Raw genomic sequence first — 23,064 nt, forward strand, 5'->3', positions numbered from 1 at the left:
TATTTTACCATGGATATTAATATTTATCAGGCTTTTGATGAGGCCATTGCTGAACTTGATACACTGAATGAAGACTCATACAAAGACAGCACCCTCATCATGCAGTTGCTTAGAGACAACCTAACAGTGAGTTGTTTACTCTTTAATTTTATTTCCTTTTCAGAAACAAAAACATATTTTATTTTGGACTTTGTGTCTTTTAGGGCAGATACGTAAGAACTGAAAGTATGACGTATGTGTTAGTATTTTATGGGATGAACATTATTTTGTAGGCAAGTTTTCAAGTTGAATAGGCATTTTATCAGACCTTCCTGAGAAGTAACATTATAGGAACTCAACTGTTTCATTGGGATGAAGATGTTGATAAATTATGTTAATAAAGAGAGCTTCTAAAGTTTCAATATTTTGGGGCAAATCAGCTATAGCCAGTTAGGGACTATCTAGATATCTAGGCTTTCTTAAAATCACATGAAGTACCTCGTTCTAATAAAAGTTTACTTTGTGAATTTTTAGGGAGTAAACCTGTACCTAAATTTACTCCTTCTCTGCTTCTAGGCCAAAGTCTCTGTTTTGTTTGTCTTTTTCTCCCTGCTTCTTAGATAGGCAATTGATAAAGGAAGTAATCAAGAAAAAGTACAGCTTAAGCTTTACTTTAACATTCTTTTGTAGGTTCAAGTAAATTTGATAGGTAAAATCTTAGACTTCACAGAATGAAAAAGAAGGGAACAAATCTTTTAATATAAATCTCGTCCTCTCAGCCCCCTTGTTTAGTGCTTTATCATTTACTAGATAGTATTTTTAAAATTAGCACCATGTCTGTTCAATTTTGCTGAATAGGGTGTTTATGCATCCACTGAAAGGGGAATAAAGTCCCTGCATTTCTAGCCATAAGAAATCCCTGTGGTTGTGAGGGGACAATGGAAGATGATCAGCAAATAGTTCTGCAGAGGAAGAGCAAATTAGGCAGTTATACCTCTTCCCAGATGTATACCTTGGAGCTAACTATCTTTTAATCAGTTTTGTTTCCTCTATTATGGAGACAGGTCTTTGGGGGATTTTGTTTTGTTTATTTTTATTTATTTTGGTATCTTCATAATAACCTAAGGATTATGTAAGATTCTAGCTTTTCTGAAATTAACACTAATGTCTTGGTGTTGGTCTAATAAAGTACAATTATAGTCAATAAATACTTATCTTCTTCACTTCATCTTTCTATCCTAAAAATAGAAAGATCATGGAAGATCCACTTAGTTTTAACATTCTAATTCAAGAACCCTGTCTATACATGCACACATTGCTTCTCTGTAGCTTCCATCACCCACTTCTGTTTAATTCTTGGAGAAACACAAAGTAAGTCTGCTTTTGCTATAGTTTAGCTCTTCACACACTTTAAAATTGTTAACCATGATTGTGGCTTTTTCCTCCCTGTGAAAATTTTTTGCTTTATTAGTCTGTAATAATACTGCAGTAGTGCTTTCAAGAAGAGCATTGGGCTGCTGGGAATAGAGACAGCATTAAATTCTAAGACTGTCACTTTGCTTATTATGAAAGTAGAGTGCCTTTTTTAAAAAGTTACTTTTTTTTTTTGAGACAGGATCTCGCCCTGTCACCTAGGTTGGAGTGCAGTCTCGTAATCATGGCTCACTGCAGCCTCAACCTCCTGGATTCAAGCAGTCCTCCTGCCTCAGCCTCCTGAGTAGTTAGGACTATAGGCACATACCACCCCGTACCTGGCCAATTTTGTTTTTCAAATTTTTTGTAGACATGGGATCTTGCTATGTTGTCCAGGCTGGTGTTGAACTGGCCTCATGCGATCTTCTCATCTTGGCCTCCCTACGTGCTGGGATTACAGGCGTTAGCCACTGTGCCTGGCCAAGTGCTTTTTAAATAAAAAGGAAGCTATAAAACCATATATCCAATGACATGTGTGTATGCCATTTTGTAAATGCATAGTGAAAGGTCTGCAAGGATGTGATGGTCTTTGGGGTTTTGAGAGAGAACTTCAGTCTTAGTCAAGATCTCCATTGTTTGAGGAATTTACTACTCTTGTAGTTATTTTTGATATGACAGTAGTACTTAGTGTAATGGCCTAATCTAGAAATAATGACTTAATATGATTCTTCTTTTTCTAGCTTTGGACATCAGACAGTGCAGGAGAAGAATGTGATGCGGCAGAAGGGGCTGAAAACTAAATCCATACAGGGTGTCATCCTTCTTTCCTTCAAGAAACCTTTTTACACATCTCCATTCCTTATTCCACTTGGATTTCCTATAGCAAAGAAACCCATTCATGTGTATGGAATCAACTGTTTATAGTCTTTTCACACTGCAGCTTTGGGAAAACTTCATTCCTTGATTTGTGTTTGTCTTGGCCTTCCTGGTGTGCAGTACTGCTGTAGAAAAGTATTAATAGCTTCATTTCATATAAACATAAGTAACTCCCAAACACTTATGTAGAGGACTAAAAATGTATCTGGTATTTAAGTAATCTGAACCAGTTCTGCAAGTGACTGTGTTTTGTATTACTGTGAAGATAAGAAAATGTAGTTAATTACAATTTAAACAGTGTTCCACATAACTTCTTAATTTCTACATTCCCTCCCTTACTCTTCAGGGGTTTCCTTTCAGTAAGCAACTTTTCCATGCTCTTAATGTATTCCTTTTTAGTAGGAATCCGGAAGTATTAGATTGAATGGAAAAGCACTTGCCATCTCTGGCTGGGGTCACAAATTGAAATGGCTCCTATATCACATAAGGAGGTCTTGTATATCTGTGGCAACAGGGAGTTTCCTTATTCACTCTTTATTTGCTGCTGTTTAAGTTGCCAACCTCCCTTCCCAATAAAAATTCACTTACACCTCCTGCCTTTGTAGTTCTGGTATTCACTTTACTATGTGATAGAAGTAGCATGTTGCTGCCAGAATACAAGCATTGCTTTTGGCAAATTAAAGCGCATGTCATTTCTTAATACACTAGAAAGGGGAAATAAAGTACACAAGTCCAAGTCTAAACCTTTAGTACTTTTCCATGCAGATTTGTGCACATGTGAGAGGGTGTCCAGTTTGTCTAGTGATTGTTATTTAGAGAGTTGGACCACTATTGTGTGTTGCTAATCATTGACTGTAGTCCCAAAAAAGCCTTGTGAAAATGTTATGCCCTATGTAACAGCAGAGTAACAGAAAATAAAATTACATTTTATAAACCATTTACTATGGCTTTGTAACAATTGCATACCCATATTTTAAGGGACAGGTGAATTTACTACTTTCTAAAGTTTATTGATACTTCCCTTTTATGTAAAATGTAGTAGTGATACCTATATTTCTGCATTGTGCATTGTGACACACTTGTCTAGGGATGCCTGGAAATGTATAAAATTGGACTGCATTTCTTAGAGTGTTTTACTATAGATCAGTCTCATGGGCCATCTCTTCCTCAGATGTAAATGATATCTGGTTAAGTGTTATATGGAATAAAGTGGACATTTTAAAACTAGCAGAGTTAATTATGTGATTGTGAGTGCCTTGGCTGTTATTAGAATTGTGCTTCAGTGGATATTCAAAAGGAATGTAAGAGTTCAGATACAGATACTCCTCAACTCAAAATGGGGCTATACCCTGATAAATCCATTGTAAGATGAAAATACTAAGTCAGAAATGCATTGAATACACCTAACCTAATGAACATTATACCTTAGCCTATCCAACATTAAATGTGCCCAGAACACTTAGCCCTACAGTTGGGCAAGATCAAAGAGCATGAAGCTTATTTTATACTAAAGTGTTGGTTTCTCATGTAATTTTGAACCCTGAAAGTGAAAAACATTCATTGTATGGGTACTTGAAGTATGCTTTCTACTGAATGCCTGTCACTTTTGCACCATTGTAAAGTCAAAAAATTAAGTTGGGGACTCTATACTTCTGTTGGTAAACATTCAATCTTACTATTAGTGAGTTCAAAATAATTTTGGTTTTATAGTATCACAATGGCTGTTTTACTAACCGAACTCAGATTAGTAAAAATAACTGAGACTGAATGACTTGAGAACTGATTTTTAAGTCAGAAGATAATCTGAAAAAATAGCTATGTAGGATTCTTGATCCTAAAATGTGAATATGAAACAAGGCTTCATTTATACTTGTTTTCCTTTCTTTTTTTTTTTTTTTTTTTTTGTTTGAGACAGAGTTTCACTCTGTCCCCCAGGCTAGAGTGCAGTGGTGTGCAACCTCCGCCTTCTGGGTTCAACCGATTCTCCTGCCTCAGCCTCCCGAGTAGCTGGGATTATAGGCACCCACCACCACGCCTGGCTAATTTTTTGTATTTTTAGTAGAGACGGGGTTTCACTGTTGGCAGGTTGGTCTTGGAACGTCTGACCTCAGGTGATCCATCTGTCTCTGCTTCCCAAAGTGCTAGGATTACAGGCATGAGCCACCATGCCCGACCTATATTTGTTGGGGTTTATTTCTTCTTTTTTTTTCTTTTTTTTTTTTTGAGACGGAGTCTTGCTCTGTCTCCCTGGCTGGAGTGCAGTGGTGCTATCTCAGCTCACTGCAACCTCCGCCTCCCAGGTTCACTCCATTCTCCTGCCTCAGCTTCCCGAGTAGCTGTGACTACAGGCGCCTGCCACCTCGCCCGGCTAATTTTTTGTATTTTTAGTAGAGACGGTTTCACTGTGTTAGCCAAGATGGACTCGATTTCCTGACCTTGTGATCCACCTGCCTTGACCTCCCAAAGTGCTGGGATTACAGGCATGAGCCACGGCGCCCAGCCCCTATACTTGTTTTTAAGGGGAAATGAAAAAGCAGAATTCAATAGGACTCTGGTACCCCAAAATTTAAATCAGGACACTATTTTTTAAATAAAAATATTAGTAAAAATAACATTTTGAATTGGGAAAAAATGATCATGTCTTAAGACCAGTAAAATGGGATGTGCTGAGTAATGAATTATGTTATCAAAGTGGCCTTAAAAAATAGATCATTTTCTGGCGGGCGCGGTGGCTCGCGCCTGTAATCCCAGCACTATGGGAGGTTGAGGCGGGTGGGTCACTTGAGGTCAGGAGGTCGAGACCAGCCTGGCCAACATAGTGAAACCCTGTTTCTATTAAAAATACAAAAATTAGGCTGGGCAGAGTGGCCCACACCTGTAATCCCAGCACTTTGGGAGCTTGAGGCAGGTGGATCACGAGGTCAGGAGTTCGAGTCCAGCCTGGCCAACATGGTTAAACTCCATCTCTACTAAAAATACAAAAAAAAAGAAAAAATAGCAAGGCGTGGTGGTGGGCGCCTGTAATCCCAGCTACTCAGGAGGCTGAGGTAGGAGAATTGCTTGAACGTGGGAGGCAGAGGTTGCAGTGAGCCGAGATCACGCCACAGCACTCCAGCCTGGGTGACAGAGCAAGACTGTCTCAAAAAATAATAAAAATTCAAAAATTAGCCAGGCATGGTGGCACAGGCCTGTAATCCCAGCTACTTGAGAGGCTGAGGCAGGAGAATCACTTGAATCTGGGAGACGGAGGTTGCAGTGAGCGGAGATCATGCCACTACACTCCAGCCTGGGTGACAGAGTGTCTCAAAAAAAAAATTATTCTCAACATTTTGTCCCAACTTGAAATGTCTCCTTGCTTTAGAAAAACTCTGCATCTTTTAAAAGTAGGCTTAGCCTGTGGTATCTCCTTTTGACTCTGCTTTTTGGGCTTCCTTGCACTAGAGGAAGAGGATGTAGAACACTGCTAAGAACTCAGTAGGAGAGAGGACGCCTTTCCTGAGGAAAAGAGTGTAAGTAAAGTTTTGGGGTGGGGGGAAGATTTAAATCTAGGAGCTTTGTCTTTAGCTTTTTAAACTACTTTCTGAGATCAGAAATTTTAAACATTGCATCTATTTTGTAGTTAGAACTTACTTGGCAGTTTTTTCTTTAAAATGGCATTTAGATAGATAGTAAATTTTTTAAATTGCATTCTAACACTGACGAGAATAGAATCAGATTTTTATTTCAACATATTTGTACTTTCATTTGTTAATCTTTGGTTGGCAAAGAAGATCAGTAAGTTTTCTTTTGACACGGTCGGTAGAATATAGTTATACCTTGTAACTTAAGCATGTATCAGTACAAAAAATTAGCTGGGCGTGGTGGTGGGCACCTGACTTTTTTAAAAAGTCAGTAGAGACTTTTTAAAAAATGGTGAAAAATATTAGGAAGGCCATTTAAAGATGCATAAAAACTACAACTGGAGAGTAAATTTAAGAAGAGCAAAATCTTGGTCACTGATTTTGAGATGGGCTAATTTTTAGGAGTTGAGTCATTCATTCAGAAATATTAGGCCTTTTACAGGAACAGACGTGACTTTTTGTCCAATGATGAGTCTCACTGTAGGTTCATGTCATTATATATTTTAAAGTAACAATCATTCTTTATGGTTTAGAAAGACTTTCACTTTAAACTGATAAAGGCAATTTTGCATATTTACTTTTTTTTTGAGACAGAGTTTCACTCTTGTTCCCCAGGCTGGAGTGCAGTGGCACAAACTTGGCTCACTGCAACCTCTGCCTTATGGATTCAAGCGATTCTCCTCCCTCAGCCTCCTGAGGAGCTGGGATTACAGGTGCCCTCCACCATGCCTGGCTAATTTTTGTATTTTTAGTAGAGATGGGGTTTTGCCATGTTGGCCAGGCTGGTCTCGAACTCCTGACCTCAGGTGATCTGCCCACCTTGGCCCCCCAAAGTGCTGAGATTACAGGCGTGAGCCACCACGCCCGGCCACAATTTTGCATGTTTTATTCTGCCTTATATCTCTATGACTCTCCCATGTAGAATTTGTATTTGGTAAGCTTTGCCTTCTCTGGAATTAATGTTACTTAGCTGAACAGTTCACATTTATCGAGAACTGAATATACAACGGTGATTTTTACTGTATCTTCTGTGTTTAGCTATGTTTAGCAAATATTTAGTGTTGTTGAAATTGCCTACAGTAGTTAGTATGGTAACGTGCTGTATGTGTTTGTAGCCTAGGAACATAGGCTTTACTGCATAGCCTAGATGTGTAGTAGGGTCTACTATGTACTTGTTTAAGTACATCCTGTGCTATTTGCACAACAATGAAGTCGCCTAATGAGACGTTTTTCAGAACATATTCCTGTTAAGTGACACCACTGTGTAGATGTGAAGATCATCATGAAATCCAATTTGGGGCAAACTTTCCAATTTACTCCTTAACCCACACTTCATTTTAAAGTGGCTATGCTGGCCAAGCACTGTGGCTCATGCCTGTAATCCCAGCACTTCAGGAGGCCGAGGTGGGTGGACTGCTTGAATCTAGGAGTTCGAGACCAGTCGGGCAACATGGCAAAACCCCGTCTCTACGGAAAATACAAAAATTAGCTGGGTATGGTGGTGCACGCCTTTAGTCCTTGCTATTCAGGGGGTTGAGGTGGGAGGATTGTTTGAACCCAAAAGGTTGAGGCTGCAGTGAGCAGTGATTGCACCACTGCACTCCAGCCTGAGCAACAGAATGAAACCGTGTCTCAAAAAATAAAATGGCTATGCCAGCTAGGCACAGTGGCATGACCCTGTAGTCCCAGCTACCGGGTACACTGAGGTAGGAAGATCACTTGAGCCCAGGAGTTTGGGGCTGTGGTGCTTGATGATCATGCCTGTGAATAGCCACTGCACTCCAGCTTGAGCAACACAAAGACCCTGTCTCTTTCAGAAAGAAATAAAAAAGGTTATGCCTTCAGAGCTAATGCTTTAAAGGGGGCAAGTAATAATACCCGGGAGGAAATGCTGGAGACTTCCCCTAAAATTATAACACCTTAGCATGTTTATATAGCCCTTTTAGTTAGAAGGATCCAACGTTTATTGAAGTCTTTTTGGTACCTGGTCATGTACTATGCACGTTCATATTTAATCCTCTTGAGTGCCCTTACGTGACAGAACATCTGATCAGAAAAAGATGAAATTATGGCCGGGCGTGGTGGATCGTGCCTGTAATCCCAACACTGGGAGACTGAGGCGGGGGGATCATGAGGTCAGGAGATTGAGACTATCCTGGCTAGCACGATGAAACCCTGTCTCTACTAAAAATACAAAAAAATTAGCCGGGCATGGTGGTGGGCACCTGTAGTCCCAGCTACTAGGGAGGCTGAGGCAGGAGAATGGCATGAACCCGGGAGGCGGAGCTTGCAGTGAGCCAAGATCACGCCACTGCACTCCAGCCTTGGCGACAAAGCGAGTCTCTGTCTCAAAAAAAAAAAATTTAAAAAAAAAAAAATTAAAAAAAATTTATTAGCTCAAAGTTAGGTATGTGGGCCTTGTGCCATAGCTCATGCCTATAATCTCAGCACTTTGGGACGCCAAGGCAGGTGGATCTTTTGAGCTCGGGAATTTGAGACCAGTGGGCAACATGGCAAAACCCGGCCTCTACAAAAAAACTAGCCAGGCATGGTGATGTACGCCGGTAGTCCCAGCTACTTGCCAGGCTCGGGTAGGAGGATCACCTCAGCCCGGGAGGTCAAGGCTGTGATGAACCGTGATTGCACCACTGCAGTCCAGCCCCAGTGGTAGAGCGAGACCTTGTCCTAAAACAAAAACATTTATGTATGTGTCTATTAAGTAGCCAACTAGAGTTTGAACTCAAGATACCATACCAAGTTCATTTCTGTGTCTCTGTTGCCTGCTGTGAGTGCATCACCCTCCTTACTATAGCAAGTAAATAACGCTGTTCATCTTTTTTTCCTAGCATCTTTGGAGATGGTTTTTGTTTTTCTTTTCTTTGACTTTCCCCTTAGTCTGTCAGTTTTGCCCTTTGGGGAAAACCTCGAAAGGGGCAGTGCTATGCCATCCTGGGCCTAACTCATCTTATGATTCCAGAAATGAGCCCAAAGAGACTGCAGACTTGCCCAAGCTCCTAGCAACTAGCTAGTGTTTGGCCTGAAACTAGACAAGAATCAGAGGCAAATAACTCCAAATCTCAATCTCTACTGGCTACATTAAAAAGAATTCTCAATGAAAATCATTTTTATTTTTCCCTGCCACTCAGAAAATGAAGGCTTTAGTTCATATTTATCTGGTAAGTTTTTATTTTATTTTATATTTAAATGCATGAGCCCTCTAGTTGCTTTGCGAAAGTAAGGAAATAAACATTTATTGTCCAGCATTGCTTGTCACATTTATTTTACATGCTTTACACCGAAGGCCCTTATGTAATCAATGTTATTTGCATGCTCAATGCTGCAATATAGTGGAAAGGTCATCAGCCAGGGTCCCAGGCCAAGCTTCCCACTCGCTGGCAAGCTACATGGAATCTTGGGGCCAGCATCTTCACTCCTTAATAGGAACGTCGTGTAGGCATCTTCACAAATAAAACTCAGTTTCATAACAAAGTTTTATTAGAAGGTTTCTCCTGATTTCTGGAGGGGGAAACTGAAGCACTGAAGTTAGTGACATGACCTAGGACTTGGGCTTCATAGCCAAGTAGTGGTGTCAGGACTTGAACCTGGGCAGTCCTACTTCAAAGTTGGTACTCTCAGCAACTGTGTTATGTTGCCTTGTTTGTTTGTTTGTTTGTTTTTAAGATTAAAGCAATAGATCAGTGCTTTTTAAAACTCTAGTCATGACCAGCTGGTAACAAACTTAATTAATGGGTGACAGCCAACTTTTATAGGAGGGAAAATATGTAGCATGTTATAAAGGAAATTATACTTTGTGAAACCAATTTGAGTTTATACATGTACGAAAAGTGGGTTGTGATGTCAAAAATTGATTTCAAATAAGTTTGAAAGGCATTTCTTACGGATCGTCTTAAAGGTTTCTGCAATCCGTGTCCTAGGACTGTAAATTGGTCCTAATTTTACTGTTGTGAGTAATTCTAGAGGTTTGTTCATGATGGGATTGTTGAGTCTCTTCTGCCTACAGCACTGCGACTATTTCTACTTCAGAATCCGCTGAGCCATGAGTATCCCTTAATGCCCTTTAGAAGAAAGAGGAGACTTCCACTTTTGAGAGTGATATTTTCATTACACATTGCTGAACGGGTTATGCAGAGATTAATTTTTTATCTGTTCTTTGTCCTCAGACACTATTTCTGCAACATATCATAGCCTGGGCCTCCACAGAAGCCATGGTGGAGTTAGAATTTATTCAGCTAGCAAAGAGGCTAATAAGGGCTTTCTTGGGATACAAATTATTAAGCAGACTTGAAACTGGGTTGAGCCCTGAGTGAAAATCAGGCAATACAATGGGCCTTACTACGCTAGGCTCCTAAATTCTTTTTTTTTTTTTTTTTTTGAGACGGAGTCTGGCTCTGTCACCCAGGCTGGAGTGCAGTGGCGCGATCTTGGCTCACTGCAAGCTCCGCCTCCCGGGTTTACGCCATTCTCCTGCCTCAGCCTCCCGAGTAGCTGGGACTACAGGCGCCTGCCACCTCGCCCGGCTAGTTTTTTGTATTTTTTAGTAGAGACGGGGTTTCACCGTGTTAGCCAGGATGGTCTCGATCTCCTGACCTCGTGATCCGCCCGTCTCGGCCTCCCAAAGTGCTGGGATTACAGGCTTGAGCCACCGCGCCCGGCCTTAGGCTCCTAAATTCTTTTGAGCTGTAACACAGTTTCTTCAGGAATATCTGGGGTTCTTACTCAAGTGCTTATCAAAAGAGTTGTTTAATTACTGTAATTTTAGCTAAAGACTTTAGGAATTTTCTTGCTGATTTGACATGTGAAATTGCATACTGTAGACTTGCAACGCTGGGCTGTGGCAAGCTGGCTTAGTTCATTTTATTTGGATGTTTGCTTTGCTCTTGCTTATGACGTGCTACTGAGGGTAGTAGCTGCCACTGCTAGCTAGGCTACTTAGGATGCCTTGTCATGGTTATTTTTTTTTTAATAGTAGAAACTTGCCCATGTAAAAGAATTACACATTTTGCCAGGCACAGTGGCTCATGCCTGTAATCCCAACACTTTGGGAGGCCGAGGCGGGCAGATACCTGAGGTCAGGAGTTTGAGACCAGCTGGCCAACATGGTGAAACTCCGTCTCTACTAAAAATAACAAAAATTAACCAGGCGTAGTGGCATGCATCTGTAGTCCCAGCTACTCAGGAGGCTGAGGCAGGGAATCACTGAACCTGGGAGGCAGAGGTTACAATGAGCCGAGATTACATGACTGCACTCCAGCCTGGGTGACAGACTGAGACTCCGTCTCAAAAAAAAAAAAAAAAAAAAAAGAGTTGGCTGGGTGTGGTGGCTCACTCCTGTAATCTCAGCACTTTGGGAGGCCGAGGTGGGCGGATCAGAAAGTCAGGAGATCAAGACCAGTCTGGCCAATATGGTGAAGCCCCATCTCTACTAAAAATACAAAAATTAGCCGGGCATGGTGTTGGGCGCCTGTAGTCCCAGCTACTTAGGAAGCTGAGGCAGGAGAATTGCTTGAACTCGGGAGGTGGAAGTTTTAGTGAGCTGAGATCGTGCCATTGCACTCCAGCCTGGGTGACAGGGCAAGACTCCGTCTCAAAAAAAAAAAGATGTATTTTTCTTTCTGTGACAGCTTACACTTGAGGATGTATAGATAACAATGTTGAAAACTAGAAAAAGTCCCGGGCGCGGTGGCTTACGCCTATAATCCCAGCACTTTGGGAGGCCGAGACAGGCGGATCACCTGAAGTCAGCCTGGCAAACATGGTGAAACCCCCGTCTCTACTAAAAAAATATATAAAAATTAGCCAGCATGGTGGCAGGTGCCTGTAATCACAGCTACTTGGGAGGCTGAGACAGGAGAATCACTTAAACCCAGGGGGCGGAGGTTGCAGTAAGCCGAGATCATGCCATTGCACTCCAGCCTGGGCGACAAGAGTGAAACTCCGTGTCCCCCCCCAAAAAAAAAACTAGAAAAAGTTTAAGTCCAACTGAGATTTAAATTCCAGTGTAGCCTGATTTTCTTTCTACTATCAGAGGTGTAGACAAGTTAAAGCACTTAATTAGGCTTAGATTAACCTTCACTTTTCTGTGGAAGTGTGTACTGAAAGCTGGCATTCATTGCAAAGATCTCTGCCATTCAGTTATCTTGTGGATTCTACTCTCCACCATTTTATGGGAGTAATTCAGGTCCTTTAGTCCTTGAAGGAAGCCAGACTATGTGTTTCTCATTTTCTGCTGATATTACCAGGTTTTTTACCCATCTGAAATTTGTTCTGGCCGGGCGCGGTGGCTCACGCCTGTAATCCCAGCACTTTGGGAGGCCGAGGCGGGCGGATCACAAGGTCAGGAGATCGAGACCACGGTGAAACCCCGTCTCTACTAAAAATACAAAAAATTAGCCGGGCGCGGTGGCGGGCGCCTGTAGTCCCAGCTACTCAGGAGGCTGAGGCAGGAGAATGGCGTAAACCCGGGAGGCGGAGCTTGCAGTGAGCCGAGATCGTGCCACTGCACTCCAGCCTGGGCGACAGTGCGAGACTCCGTCTCAAAAAAAAAAAAAAAAAAAAAAAAGAAATTTGTTCTGAGAGCTCTTTCTCCATTCTAGCCCTGTGGGTCTTTAGATAAGGCTCTGTGTTTCAACCATGCCGCCATGCCATTCTCCTTGACACATGGTGCTTTTTTGGCGGGGTATGGGGGAGGGTAGAGACGAGGTCTCACTATGTTGCCCAGAGTGGTCTTGAACTCCTGGTCTTAAGCAATCTTCCCACCTCAGCCTCCCAAAGTGCTGGAATTACAGATGTGAGCTACTGTACTCAGCCTGTGTATGTGATGTTCTTTCAGTTATTTTGGAACTTGGTAGGCACCTTGGAGGATTCATTGGAAAGATTTTGAAGACCACTGTGTTCTAATACTGGTGGCAACACCACAACTTGGGAGCCAGGAAAATAAATGAGACAAGATTACTAACCCTTTTTGGAGTTAGACTTGTCTTTTCCCACAACTATATAATGTGAGAGATGGTGTGATGTAGTGATAGAAAGGACCAGCCAGAGGCTGAGTACAGTGGCTCATGCCTGTAATCCCAGAACTTTGGAAGGCCAAGGCAGGCGGATCACTTGAGGTCAGGATTTCGAGACCAGCCTGGCCAACATGGTGAAACCCCGTCTCTACTAAAAATACAAAAATTAGCCGGGCATGGTGGCACATGCCTGTAATCCCAGCTGCTTGGGAGGCTGAGGCAGGAGAATCGCCTGAACCTGGGAGGTGGAGGTTGCAGTGAGCTGAGATCGTGCCACTGTACTCCAGCCTGGGCAACAGAGCAAGACTCCATCTCAAAAAAAAGAGAAAGAAAACCAGCCTAGAAGTCAAAGATCTGGCTTCTGTGGTCATTCACATACTTGTTAAATATGTTGAGTGCTTGTTATGAGTCAGGGACTGAACTAGGTACTAGAACTTTAAACTTCACTACTTTATAGCTATGGCTTTAATCTCACTGAGTTTCCGTTTTACCTTTTACAGATAAAAGGTAGACTAACTAGCCTGCAAGCCAATGTGTGAAAGTATTTCCAAGGGTAAAGGGCTGTGGAATATATGTAGTGGAACACTCAAGTGGGAAGGAAGTTAACAGGATAGCCTAATTTTGGAACTGGAAAGTTCTAATAAAGTGAAACGAGTCTTGTGGATAAGAGAATCAACAACACTGAGCAGACCTATTGCCCTAGATTTTCAAGGACATAGTCACAAAAAGAAAATGACTGTGTAACTTGGGAATGTGAAGTTAAAAAAAAAAAAAAAACAATTAAGCCGTGGTTTTGCTTCTAATTAGCACTCTCTGATGGAATACAATGGGAAAGGTCATTCTGTTGAAATAAGTGAAGAAAAATCAGGACCCAGAGAACAAGTGCTAAAAGGAAATGCCTTTGACCAAAAACTCAGTCACTTACCAGCAGTTAAGTCTTGACTAAGGATTTTCGATTTGGTAGGTCTGAGGTAGGGCCCCATAGAGCATTTGTATTTTTAACAAATTGATGCTGATCCTGCTGATCAGGACCTGGTACTTTGAGAACCACTGCTTTAAGGAAACCTCAATAATGAAGGCCAAAGTAAAGATCGGGTGAGTTTCACATCTGAGTACTAAAAATATGTCAGAGGGCTGGTTGTGTCTGTAGTCCCAGCTACCAGCTGCTAGGGGAGGCTGAGATGGGAGGATCATGAGGCCAGGAGTTCAAGGCTACCCTGCACTATGATAGTGCCTATGAATAGCCACTGTACTCTAGCCTGGGCAACATAGCGAGACCTCATCCCTAAAAAAAAATAAAAATAAGTCAAAGGATTTTGGGTTTGAGTCCAGCACATTGTTGAAATCTGTGCCCTAGGGTCTCCTCTTCACCAATTGAAATTAATTGGGTTATATATATATAACAGCATATGAGGCCTGTGTTAACTCTGTACCCACCCCCTTTATTTATTCACTGCCCACGCTGACTCTCTTGTATTAAAATAAAAATACAGTTTTATTCGAATCCTGACCAGATAGATTTCATGATGTGAAAAGATGCCAATGAGATGATTTTGAGAACTGGTTCTTAAGGTCTGTGGTAAAGAGGCCGGGGATCTGGCTGGCAGAGAAATGTGAGGTTAGACATCTGCATTTAGTATTCATGTGAAGTCAAGTGTTGATGGGAGACTGGCCTAAAGCTTGAGACAGGAAGTCAGGGATATATCCCGAGGATGGGCAGGAGGTTCAGCAAGTTGTTTGGGCTTCATGTGAGCTAGCTAATGGTTGTAAAGGTCAGGTGAGTCAAAGAGCCCAACTGTCCTGTTGCAAGTTAGAGCATTTGAGTTCATTCCCTCTATTCCTCTTCACCAGTCCCTCCAGTTCCTATGTGGTTGATTTAAAGCAAACATGAAAAAGCTTTCACTCTTTTTTTAAAGACATAATAGAAATAATATGTAGGCATTTAGTATTGTGTTGTGTTGATGCATTTCGTTTTTAGGGTTCGGGGCTGTAGAGGAAGAATCAGCAGAAAACTATTTCAGGCCAAACAACAAGTGTTTCTTGTGGGGGGACAGATAACCTGAAGTGATCTCTGCAAGGCTTAAATTTCCAGTAGATGGAATAGTGAAAAGGATAGAGAAGTAGTATTTAAGTCTTTGTTGGCCATTTCCAGTCCTGTGTTTGGAAGCAAAGCATTTGAAGACATAAAAGAGCTGGCCTTGCCTCTCAAGTTTATGGTGTGGGGAGACAAAATGAACACATGAAACATCACACATGCTAAAACACAAGGCTGTTCCATGGTGCAGCTCAGATGCAATCCAGGAACGAAATACACACAGTCTGTAAAGAGAACTCTCAGTTTCAGAATGGGAGAAGAGTGCATCCTGGAGGAATGCATAAGAAGTAGGATGATTCAAATAGTATAGTATGTTGTCCAGGAGTTTTTTTTTAACCAGCTGCTAATAGGAGTTCCCAAAGTAATAGGAACTTCCCTAGATGCTTGTTATGAAGGAAAGTGAAGTCAGATGTCTCTGAATTTGAATCTTGACTCTTCATAGTTGAGTAACTTTGGACAAGTCCCCTAATCTGTAAAATAGGCATAATGCTTCAAAGGATTGTTATAGGACTATATGAGATTGTTTACGCATTTTGCATGCAACAAATATTTGATTACTCTGTGACAGACATTAGGCTAGGTGAACAAAACAGAAGGACCTTGTACCTAGCACATAATAGGAACACAGTAGATACCTCCTAAATGTACCTAGTTGTTTCATGCCTTTACAGTATTTTAATTCTTCTTATTTTTTTCTTTTTGAGATGGATTCTTGCTCTGTCGCCCAGGCTGGAGTGCAGTGGTGTGATCTTGGCTCACTGCAACCTCCGCCTCCTGGGTTCAAGTGATTCTTCTGCTTCAGCCTCCCGAGTAGCCAGGCTAATTTTTGTATTTTTGGTAGAGACGGGGCTTCACCATGTTGGTCTGTCTGGTCTCGAACTCCTGACCTCGTGATCTACCCGCCTCAGCCTCCTAAAGTGCTGGGATTACGGGCATGGGCCATGGCGACGAGCCTTTAATTCTTTATTATGCAATAATTTATTTTTCTTTGCTGAGATATTTCAAAGCAGGTAACAGACATTATGTCTTCTCATTACTACTTCTCATTACTACTAGAAACTGCATATATTTCTAAAGAACTATGCAGCCTAGCACAGTGACTCATGCCTGTAATCCCAGCACTTTGGGAGGCCAAGGTGAGCAGATCACCTGAGGTCAGGAGTTTGAGACTAGCCTGGCCAACATGGTGAAACAAATATTTATGTAAATATATATTAATATATAAATATATTTTTTAAAATAAATATAATTATATAGCTGGGCGTGGCGGCACACACCTGTAGGCTACTCGGGAGGCTGAGGCAGGAGAATCATTTGAACCCAGGAGGTGGAGGTTGCAGTAAGCCGAGATCACACCACTGCACTCCAGTCTGGGCGACAGAGTGAGAATTCATCTCAAAATGAAAAAAAAATTAAAATACTATAAAGGCATGAAACAACTAGGTACATTTAGGAGGTACCTACTGTGTTCCTATTATGTGCTAGGCACAAGGTCCTTCTGTTTTGTTTACCTAGCCTAATGTCTGTCATAGAGTAATCAAATATTTGCTGCATGCAAAATGCGTAAATGATCTCATATAGTTCTAAAATAATCCTTTGAAGCATGATGCCTATTTTACAGATTAGGGGACTTGTCCAAAGTTACTCAACTATGAAGAGTCAAGATTCAAATCCGAGAGACAGGTTGCAATGAGCCAAGATGGTGCCACTGCACTCCAGCCTGGGCAACAGAGTGAGACTCCATCTTAAAATAAATTGGGTGGCCGAGGTGGGTGGATCACAAGGTCAGGAGTTTGAGATTAGCCTGACCAACGTGGTGGAACCCGATCTCTACTAAAAATACAAAAATTAGGCATGTGTCTGTAATCCCAGCTACTCAAGAGGCTGAGGCCGGAGAATTGTTGGAACCCAGGATGCAGAGGTTACAGTGAGCTGAGATCGTGCCACTGCACTCCAGCCTTGGCAACAGAGTGAGCCTCTGTCTCAAAAAAAAAAAAAAAAAAAAGCTAGATTGGTACATTTCCCTGCCTCAAAAAGAAATGCCTGAGAAATCGATTCTCATTTGACATTAGTCTCCCTTGCTAGTGATGGCTTTGCAAAATTAATCAGATCTTTAGGAGATGGTTGGAGGGATAGGATCTCCAGAGATAGGATCTGATTCTTTACAGCATGGTCCCTGGAATGCTATTCAAGTTATTTCTCATCCTTTTCCTGTTTTCAGATCAATTGGCTGTAAGACTTAAAGTTAGAAGGAACTCCAGTGGACATTGCTGATATTTGCCTACCGAACATCTGAAAACTTTCTGTTCCTCAGTGCCGTTGTATGAGTCTTAGCAGGAGACAGAGCCCGAGTCCCATCACCTGGCCATTGGAATGCAGGCTTGTGAACTAAGTTCAGCTGACTGGATGCTCCCACCCAGGACTCAGAATCCTGAGGGAAGGGATTAAAGAATGCAGGAATGTTTGAGGATATGCTCTTGGTGATATGGACAGTCCAGTGGTGTCTAGAAGGCTGTGTTTCATGGTAGCAATGCTGGTGGTGATGTCCTTCCAGACCACTGGGCACGGCTTTAGCTGAGTCTCCGCTGCCCATTTCCCATGACTCCTGTTTTCTGAGTCTGGCGTTTCAGCTTTCTTGTCAATTGTGTGAACTGCTAGATAGCCTTCCAGTAAGCTCTTTTCCTGCTTAGCCTGAATGGGTTCCTTTTGTGCATGACTAGAAGGCCTAAGTGGTAAGGGTTTGGAAGATCTGGCTTGCCCTTGACTTCGGAATTTTCAGCTATGAATTCCTTCCTACTGTCCAGATAGCAGAATGAGCAGCTTCCCTAAAGTGAAGGAAAGCCTATTGCTAACCTATTCAGTCCTAAGCGAAGAAAGTTCCTGATTGCTTGGGGGGATATACTACTTCTTAGGTAAAAATGGGTACTAATGATTTTCTTCTCAGTCCTTTATAGGTTAAAATCAGATGAAGAGTGCTTATATACCCAAATTAAGCTGTGCCACTCCCCTACTTTCTGGGGTTTTTCGTTTTTGTTTTTTGGGGTTTTTTTTGAGACCGAGTCTCACTCTTTCACCCAGGCTGGAGTGCGGTGGCATGATCTCGGCTCACTGCAACCTCCGCCTCCCAGGTTCAAGCGATTCTCATGCCTCAGCCTCCCGAGTAGCTGGGATTACAGGCACCTGCCACCATGCCCAGCTAATTTTTTATATTTTTAGTAGAGATGGGTTTTCACGATGTTGGCCAGGCTGGTCTCAAAACTCCTGACCTCAAGTGATCTGCCCACTTTGGCCTCCCAAAGTGTTGGGATTACAGGCGTGAGCCACTGCGCCAGGCCAGGGTTTTTTGTTTGTTTGTTTTGAGGCAGGGTCTAGCTCTGTCACCCAGGTTGGAGTGCAGTGGTGCAATCTCGGCTCACTGCAACCTCCACCCCCTGAGCTCAAGTGATCCTCCCACCTCAGCCTCCCAAGTAGCTGGAACTACAGGTGCACACCACCACACCTGGCTAATTTTTGTGTTTTTTGTAGAGATGAGGTTTTGCCATGTTGCCCAGGCTGGTCTCAAATTCCTGAGCCTAAGCAATCCATCCACCTTGGCCTCCCAAAGTGCTGGGATTACAGGTGTAAGCGTGCCTGGCCTCATCCGCCTATTTTCTTAAGGGCAAATAGCCCTCTACCTCACAAAGTGTTAAGAGCTCTCATCTGTGTAGGAAAGCATTGTGCCCTCTCATGTCTCCCAAAATAGATGTCTCATTTCTTTGAATTTTGCCTTAAATGCTCAACTTGAATGCCTCGTTATTGAGACACTAAAGGTGGCAGTTAGTGAATGACTAGCCTTCCAGCTGCTCCTTTTGAGTGTATTGTGCTGGGTGGATGATCCTGTTACTAGCAAATGTTGGATCACAAACTCATCTGTCAGGTGGCAGTCAAAAACTAGCCTGGAGGCCTGGGCACAATAGCTTACACCTGTAATCCTAGCACTTTGGAATGCCAAGACAGGAGGATCGCTTGATCTCAGGGGTTCAAGACCAGCCTGGGCAACATAGTGAGACCCCTGTATCTACAAAAATATAGAAAACAGCCAGGCCTGGTGGCATGTGCCTGTAGTCCCAGCTACTCAGGAGGTAGGAGGATCACTTAAGCTGGGGAGTTCCAGGCTACAGTGAGCTGTGATCATGCTATTGCACTCCAGCTTGGGTGACAGAGCAAGATAGTTTCTTTAAAAAACAAAAACAAAAACAAAACTAGCCTGGGCATAGTGGCTCATATCTGTAATCTCAGCAATTTGGGAGGCCAAGGTGAGAGGATCACTTGAGGCCGGGAATTTGAGACCAGCCTGGTCAACATGGCAAGACCCTGTCTCTACCAAAAAAAAGAAGTAAAATAAAAATACTAAGCTGCCTCTGCCAGGGCCTGCCTGAAGAGATGCCACTGTTTAGGCAGCTGAGCCCTGGACTGGAAACCAGGAGGTCTGGGCTGTCATTCCTGCCCCTGACTTGCAGTATGCTTTGGCAAAATCCCTGAATCTCTTTTTCTGTAAACTCCAGGAAGACATAGGGTTCTATGAGATGGTTCAGGAGTACTTCAAACCCAATAGCTCTGCTTTGACCAATTTTATACAATAAGATTCTGCAAAAGATTTATTTTGCAGACAGGGAGCTATAGCTAAAAGAAAAAGAACACAAGGGCTTGAAAACATCATTAGACTAGATGGCAACCACATTCCTCTGTATATTTCAAATACACATCTATGTTATTAACTGAAGTTTTTATTTTTATTATAATATTTTTTGAGATGGAGTCTTGCTATGTTGCCAGGCTAGTCTTGAACTCTTGGGCTCAAGCAATCCTCCTGCCTTAGCCTCCCTAAGTGCTGGGATTACAGGTGTGAGCCACTGCCCAGCCTAACTGAAGGTTTTAATGGATGTATGCTTTCAAATTCTTTCTTGAACAAAGCAGAATGTAAATAAATCAATACATAACTAGATAGACATGATGATCAAACAATGCAGGCTGCCCAGGATACCAATAATGAGCCAATGTTGTGATTCTGCACTAACTTACTTGTCTTTCAGAGTAAGCCAATAGATAAATGGTAATGTTCCCCCGACATAACCTCTTTATGTTCTGGTTCTTCAAGGTGATCAGTCCTTTGGAAGCAAAGCACAGAAATGCATAGTGACCACACATACCAGAATTAGGGAACTTCTGGCTCACACCTGTAATTCTAGTACTTTGGGAGGCTGAGGCCAGAGGATCGCTGGAGCCCAGGAGTTTAAGACCAGTCTGGGCAACATGGCAAAACCTCGTGGTGGCATGTGCCTCTGGTCCCTGCCACTCTGTGGGCTGAGGTGGGAGGATCGCTTGAGTGCGAGAGGTCGAGGCTGCAGTAAACCATGTTCATACCACTGCATTCCAGCCTGGGTAACAAAGTGAGACCCTGTCTCAGAAAACAAAACAAAACAAAATAGAATTAGGGGACTTCTAAGCCCTGTATTGGCAGAGAGGCACACCGGACAGGCAGTTCTTACTCATTTTGCATACATAATCTGAACAGCATGGAAACAAGAGTGCTTTTTTCTGTAGTCTAGATTTTAAGATGTTTTCATAAGCAGATCTCATTGATCAGGATCCTAGACCCTGACCTGTTGGCTCCCAGTAGGAATGCCACTGTTAGCTTGTAGCCTGTAAATTCTAGGGACATCTTTCACAATAGCTGCAATGTGAATGCCACTGTCCTCAAGGCAGGGGGTCTGCAGGGTCTCTTTTTTTTGAGACAGGGTTGTATTCTGTCACCCAGGATGGAGTGCAGTGGCACGATCTCGGCTCACTGCAGCCTTGACCTCTCAGGCTCCCGAGTAGCTGTGACCACAGGCATGCACCATCATGCCCAGCTAATTTTTTTTATTTTCTGTAGAGACAGGGTCTCATTATGTCTGGTCTTGAACTCCTGGGGTTAAGTGATCCTCCTGCCTTGGTCTCTCAAAGTGCTGGGATTATAGTCATGAGCCACTGTGTCCAGCCCAGATTCTTTCTCTCTTTCTTTTCTTTCCTTTTTTCTTTCTTTTCTTTCTTTCCTTCTTTCCTTCTTTCTTTCTCTTCTTCTTTTTCTTTCTTTCTTTCTCTTTCTTTCTCTCTCTCTCTTTCGTTCTTTTTCTTTCCTTTCTTTCTTTCCTGATGGTGTCTTGCTCTGTTGTCCAGGCTGGAGTGCAGTGGTGCAATCTTGGTTCACTGCAACTTTTGCCTCCCAGGTTCAAGTGATTCTCCTGCCTCAGCCTCCTGTGCAGCTGGGATTACAGGCACATGCCACCACATCCAGTTAATTATTATTATTTTTTTTTTGAGAAGGAGTTTTGCTCTTGTTGCCCAGGCTGGCGCCATCTTGGCTTACTGCAACCTCTGCCTCCCGGGTTCAAGCAATTCTCCTGCCTCAGCCTCCTAAGTAGCTGAGATTACAGGCATGTGGCACCATGCCCAGCGAATTTTGTATTTTTAGTAGAGACAAGGTTTCTCCATGTTAGGTTGGTCTTGAACTCCCAACCTCAGGTGATCTGCCTGCCTTGGCCTCCCAAAGTGCTGGGATTACAGGCATGAGCCACTGTGCCCAGCCAATTTTTGTATTTTTAGTAGAGACGGTTTCACCTTGTTGGCCAGGCTGGTCTCGAACTTCTGACCTCAAGTGATCCACCCGCCTTGGCCTCCCAGAGTGCTGGGATTATAGGCATGAGCTACCGCGCCCGGCCCTGGCCCCGGACCCAGCCCCGATTCTTAACAACCTGATAACCACCTCTTTTTCCTAAGCCAGGTGGGTAAATGATCCGTTCATGTATAAGAAGGAGGGGCTTACCTGTCATCAACCAGGACTCACCAAGCCTAAATTTGTTTCTTGGCTTAATAAACTTATTGAGCACTAACTGTGGGCGGGGCACAACTCCTCTGGGTCCCAACCAACATCTCTCTGGAAAATTACTGAGCAGTTTCAAAGATATAAAAGCCACTTCCCCCAAGATCCTGACATTTTCCATTTAGGGCCTTGATTACCCAGGATTTGCTGCTTTTCTTTCAGTCTCTCTCCGTGTGATCTCTTGGTCATCTTATGACTCGCAAGAGGCTCCCTGCCAATGGGCAGGACCAGGGAGAGGAGAGAAGGAAAGCAGGCCAGGCACACAGCTACTTGATAGTAGCCTTGGCAAAGTGAGTGAGGAGGTTAAATTGCTGGGCTAGGTTGAAAACTCGGAATTAACTTGTGGATTTTATTGTTTTCCCTCTAGCAAGGATAAACTGAAATTTGCCAAAAAGCAAAGAACAAATCATTCAAAACTGTTAACGAGTTACTATATTTTATTTTCCTGCGACAGATTCACAGAATAAGATTCTTTAAATGGAGTGAGCCCGATGCCAAGCTTTCTCTTGACAGTATGTCTGGCGCAAGACAAGGAGGAACCCCAAGCTAAGAACAGAAGCAAAGAGCATTGGGGGGAGAGGAGCAGCACACATTTGGGTCTAAACCTACTATGACTTGGTCTCAGGACTTCATGGAGAAAACTGGATCCGGTGAAGAAGAATAATTAAATCAGGCCAGGCACAGTGGCTCATGTCTGTGATCCCAGCACTTTGGGAGGCTGAGGCGGGAGGACTGCTTGAGCCCAGGAGTTTGAGACCAACCTGGACAACAAGGCAAGACCCTATCTCCACAAAAAAAAAATTAAAAAATTGGCTAGGCACGGTGGCTCATGCCTGTAATCCCAGCATTTTGGGAGGCTGAGGCGGGTGGATCACCTGAGGTCGGGAGTTTGAGACCAGCCTGGCCAACACAGTGAAACCCCATCTCTACTAAAAAAAAAAAAAAAAATACAAAAATTAGCCAGACATGGTGGTGCGTCTGTAATCCCAGCTACTCGGGAGGCTGAGGCAGGAGAATTGCTTGAACCCGGGAGGTGGAGGCTGCAGTGAGCTGAGATCGCGCCACTGTACTCCAGCCTGGGCAACAGGGTGAGATTCCATCTCAAAAAAAAAAAAAAAAAAAAAAAAAAATTAGCTGGGCGTGGTAGCACAC

General features: G+C 42.9%; 1 protein-coding gene across 4 annotated transcripts in view; it reads left to right on the forward strand.

The window, feature by feature from the left end:
* The window catches only part of YWHAQ (tyrosine 3-monooxygenase/tryptophan 5-monooxygenase activation protein theta), a 68,302-nt gene extending 45,670 nt beyond the window's left edge, over positions 1-22,632 (forward strand). For 2 of the 4 annotated variants that reach the window (XM_077960164.1, XM_077960165.1), the window contains 2 exons: positions 31-126; positions 22,367-22,632. In XM_077960164.1, coding sequence (XP_077816290.1) covers positions 31-126; positions 22,367-22,462 — 192 coding nt within the window. In that variant the 3' untranslated portion in view covers positions 22,463-22,632. Of the gene's footprint in view, positions 1-30; positions 127-2,132; positions 3,496-22,366 lie in introns of those variants that run through there. The other 2 variants (XM_077960166.1, XM_015111684.3) reach the window with 1 other exon arrangement.
* Positions 22,633-23,064: the final 432 nt, after the last annotated feature.

Source organism: Macaca mulatta, chromosome 13, assembly GCF_049350105.2.
Source record: "Macaca mulatta isolate MMU2019108-1 chromosome 13, T2T-MMU8v2.0, whole genome shotgun sequence".
Classification (NCBI taxonomy): Eukaryota; Metazoa; Chordata; class Mammalia; order Primates; family Cercopithecidae; genus Macaca; species Macaca mulatta.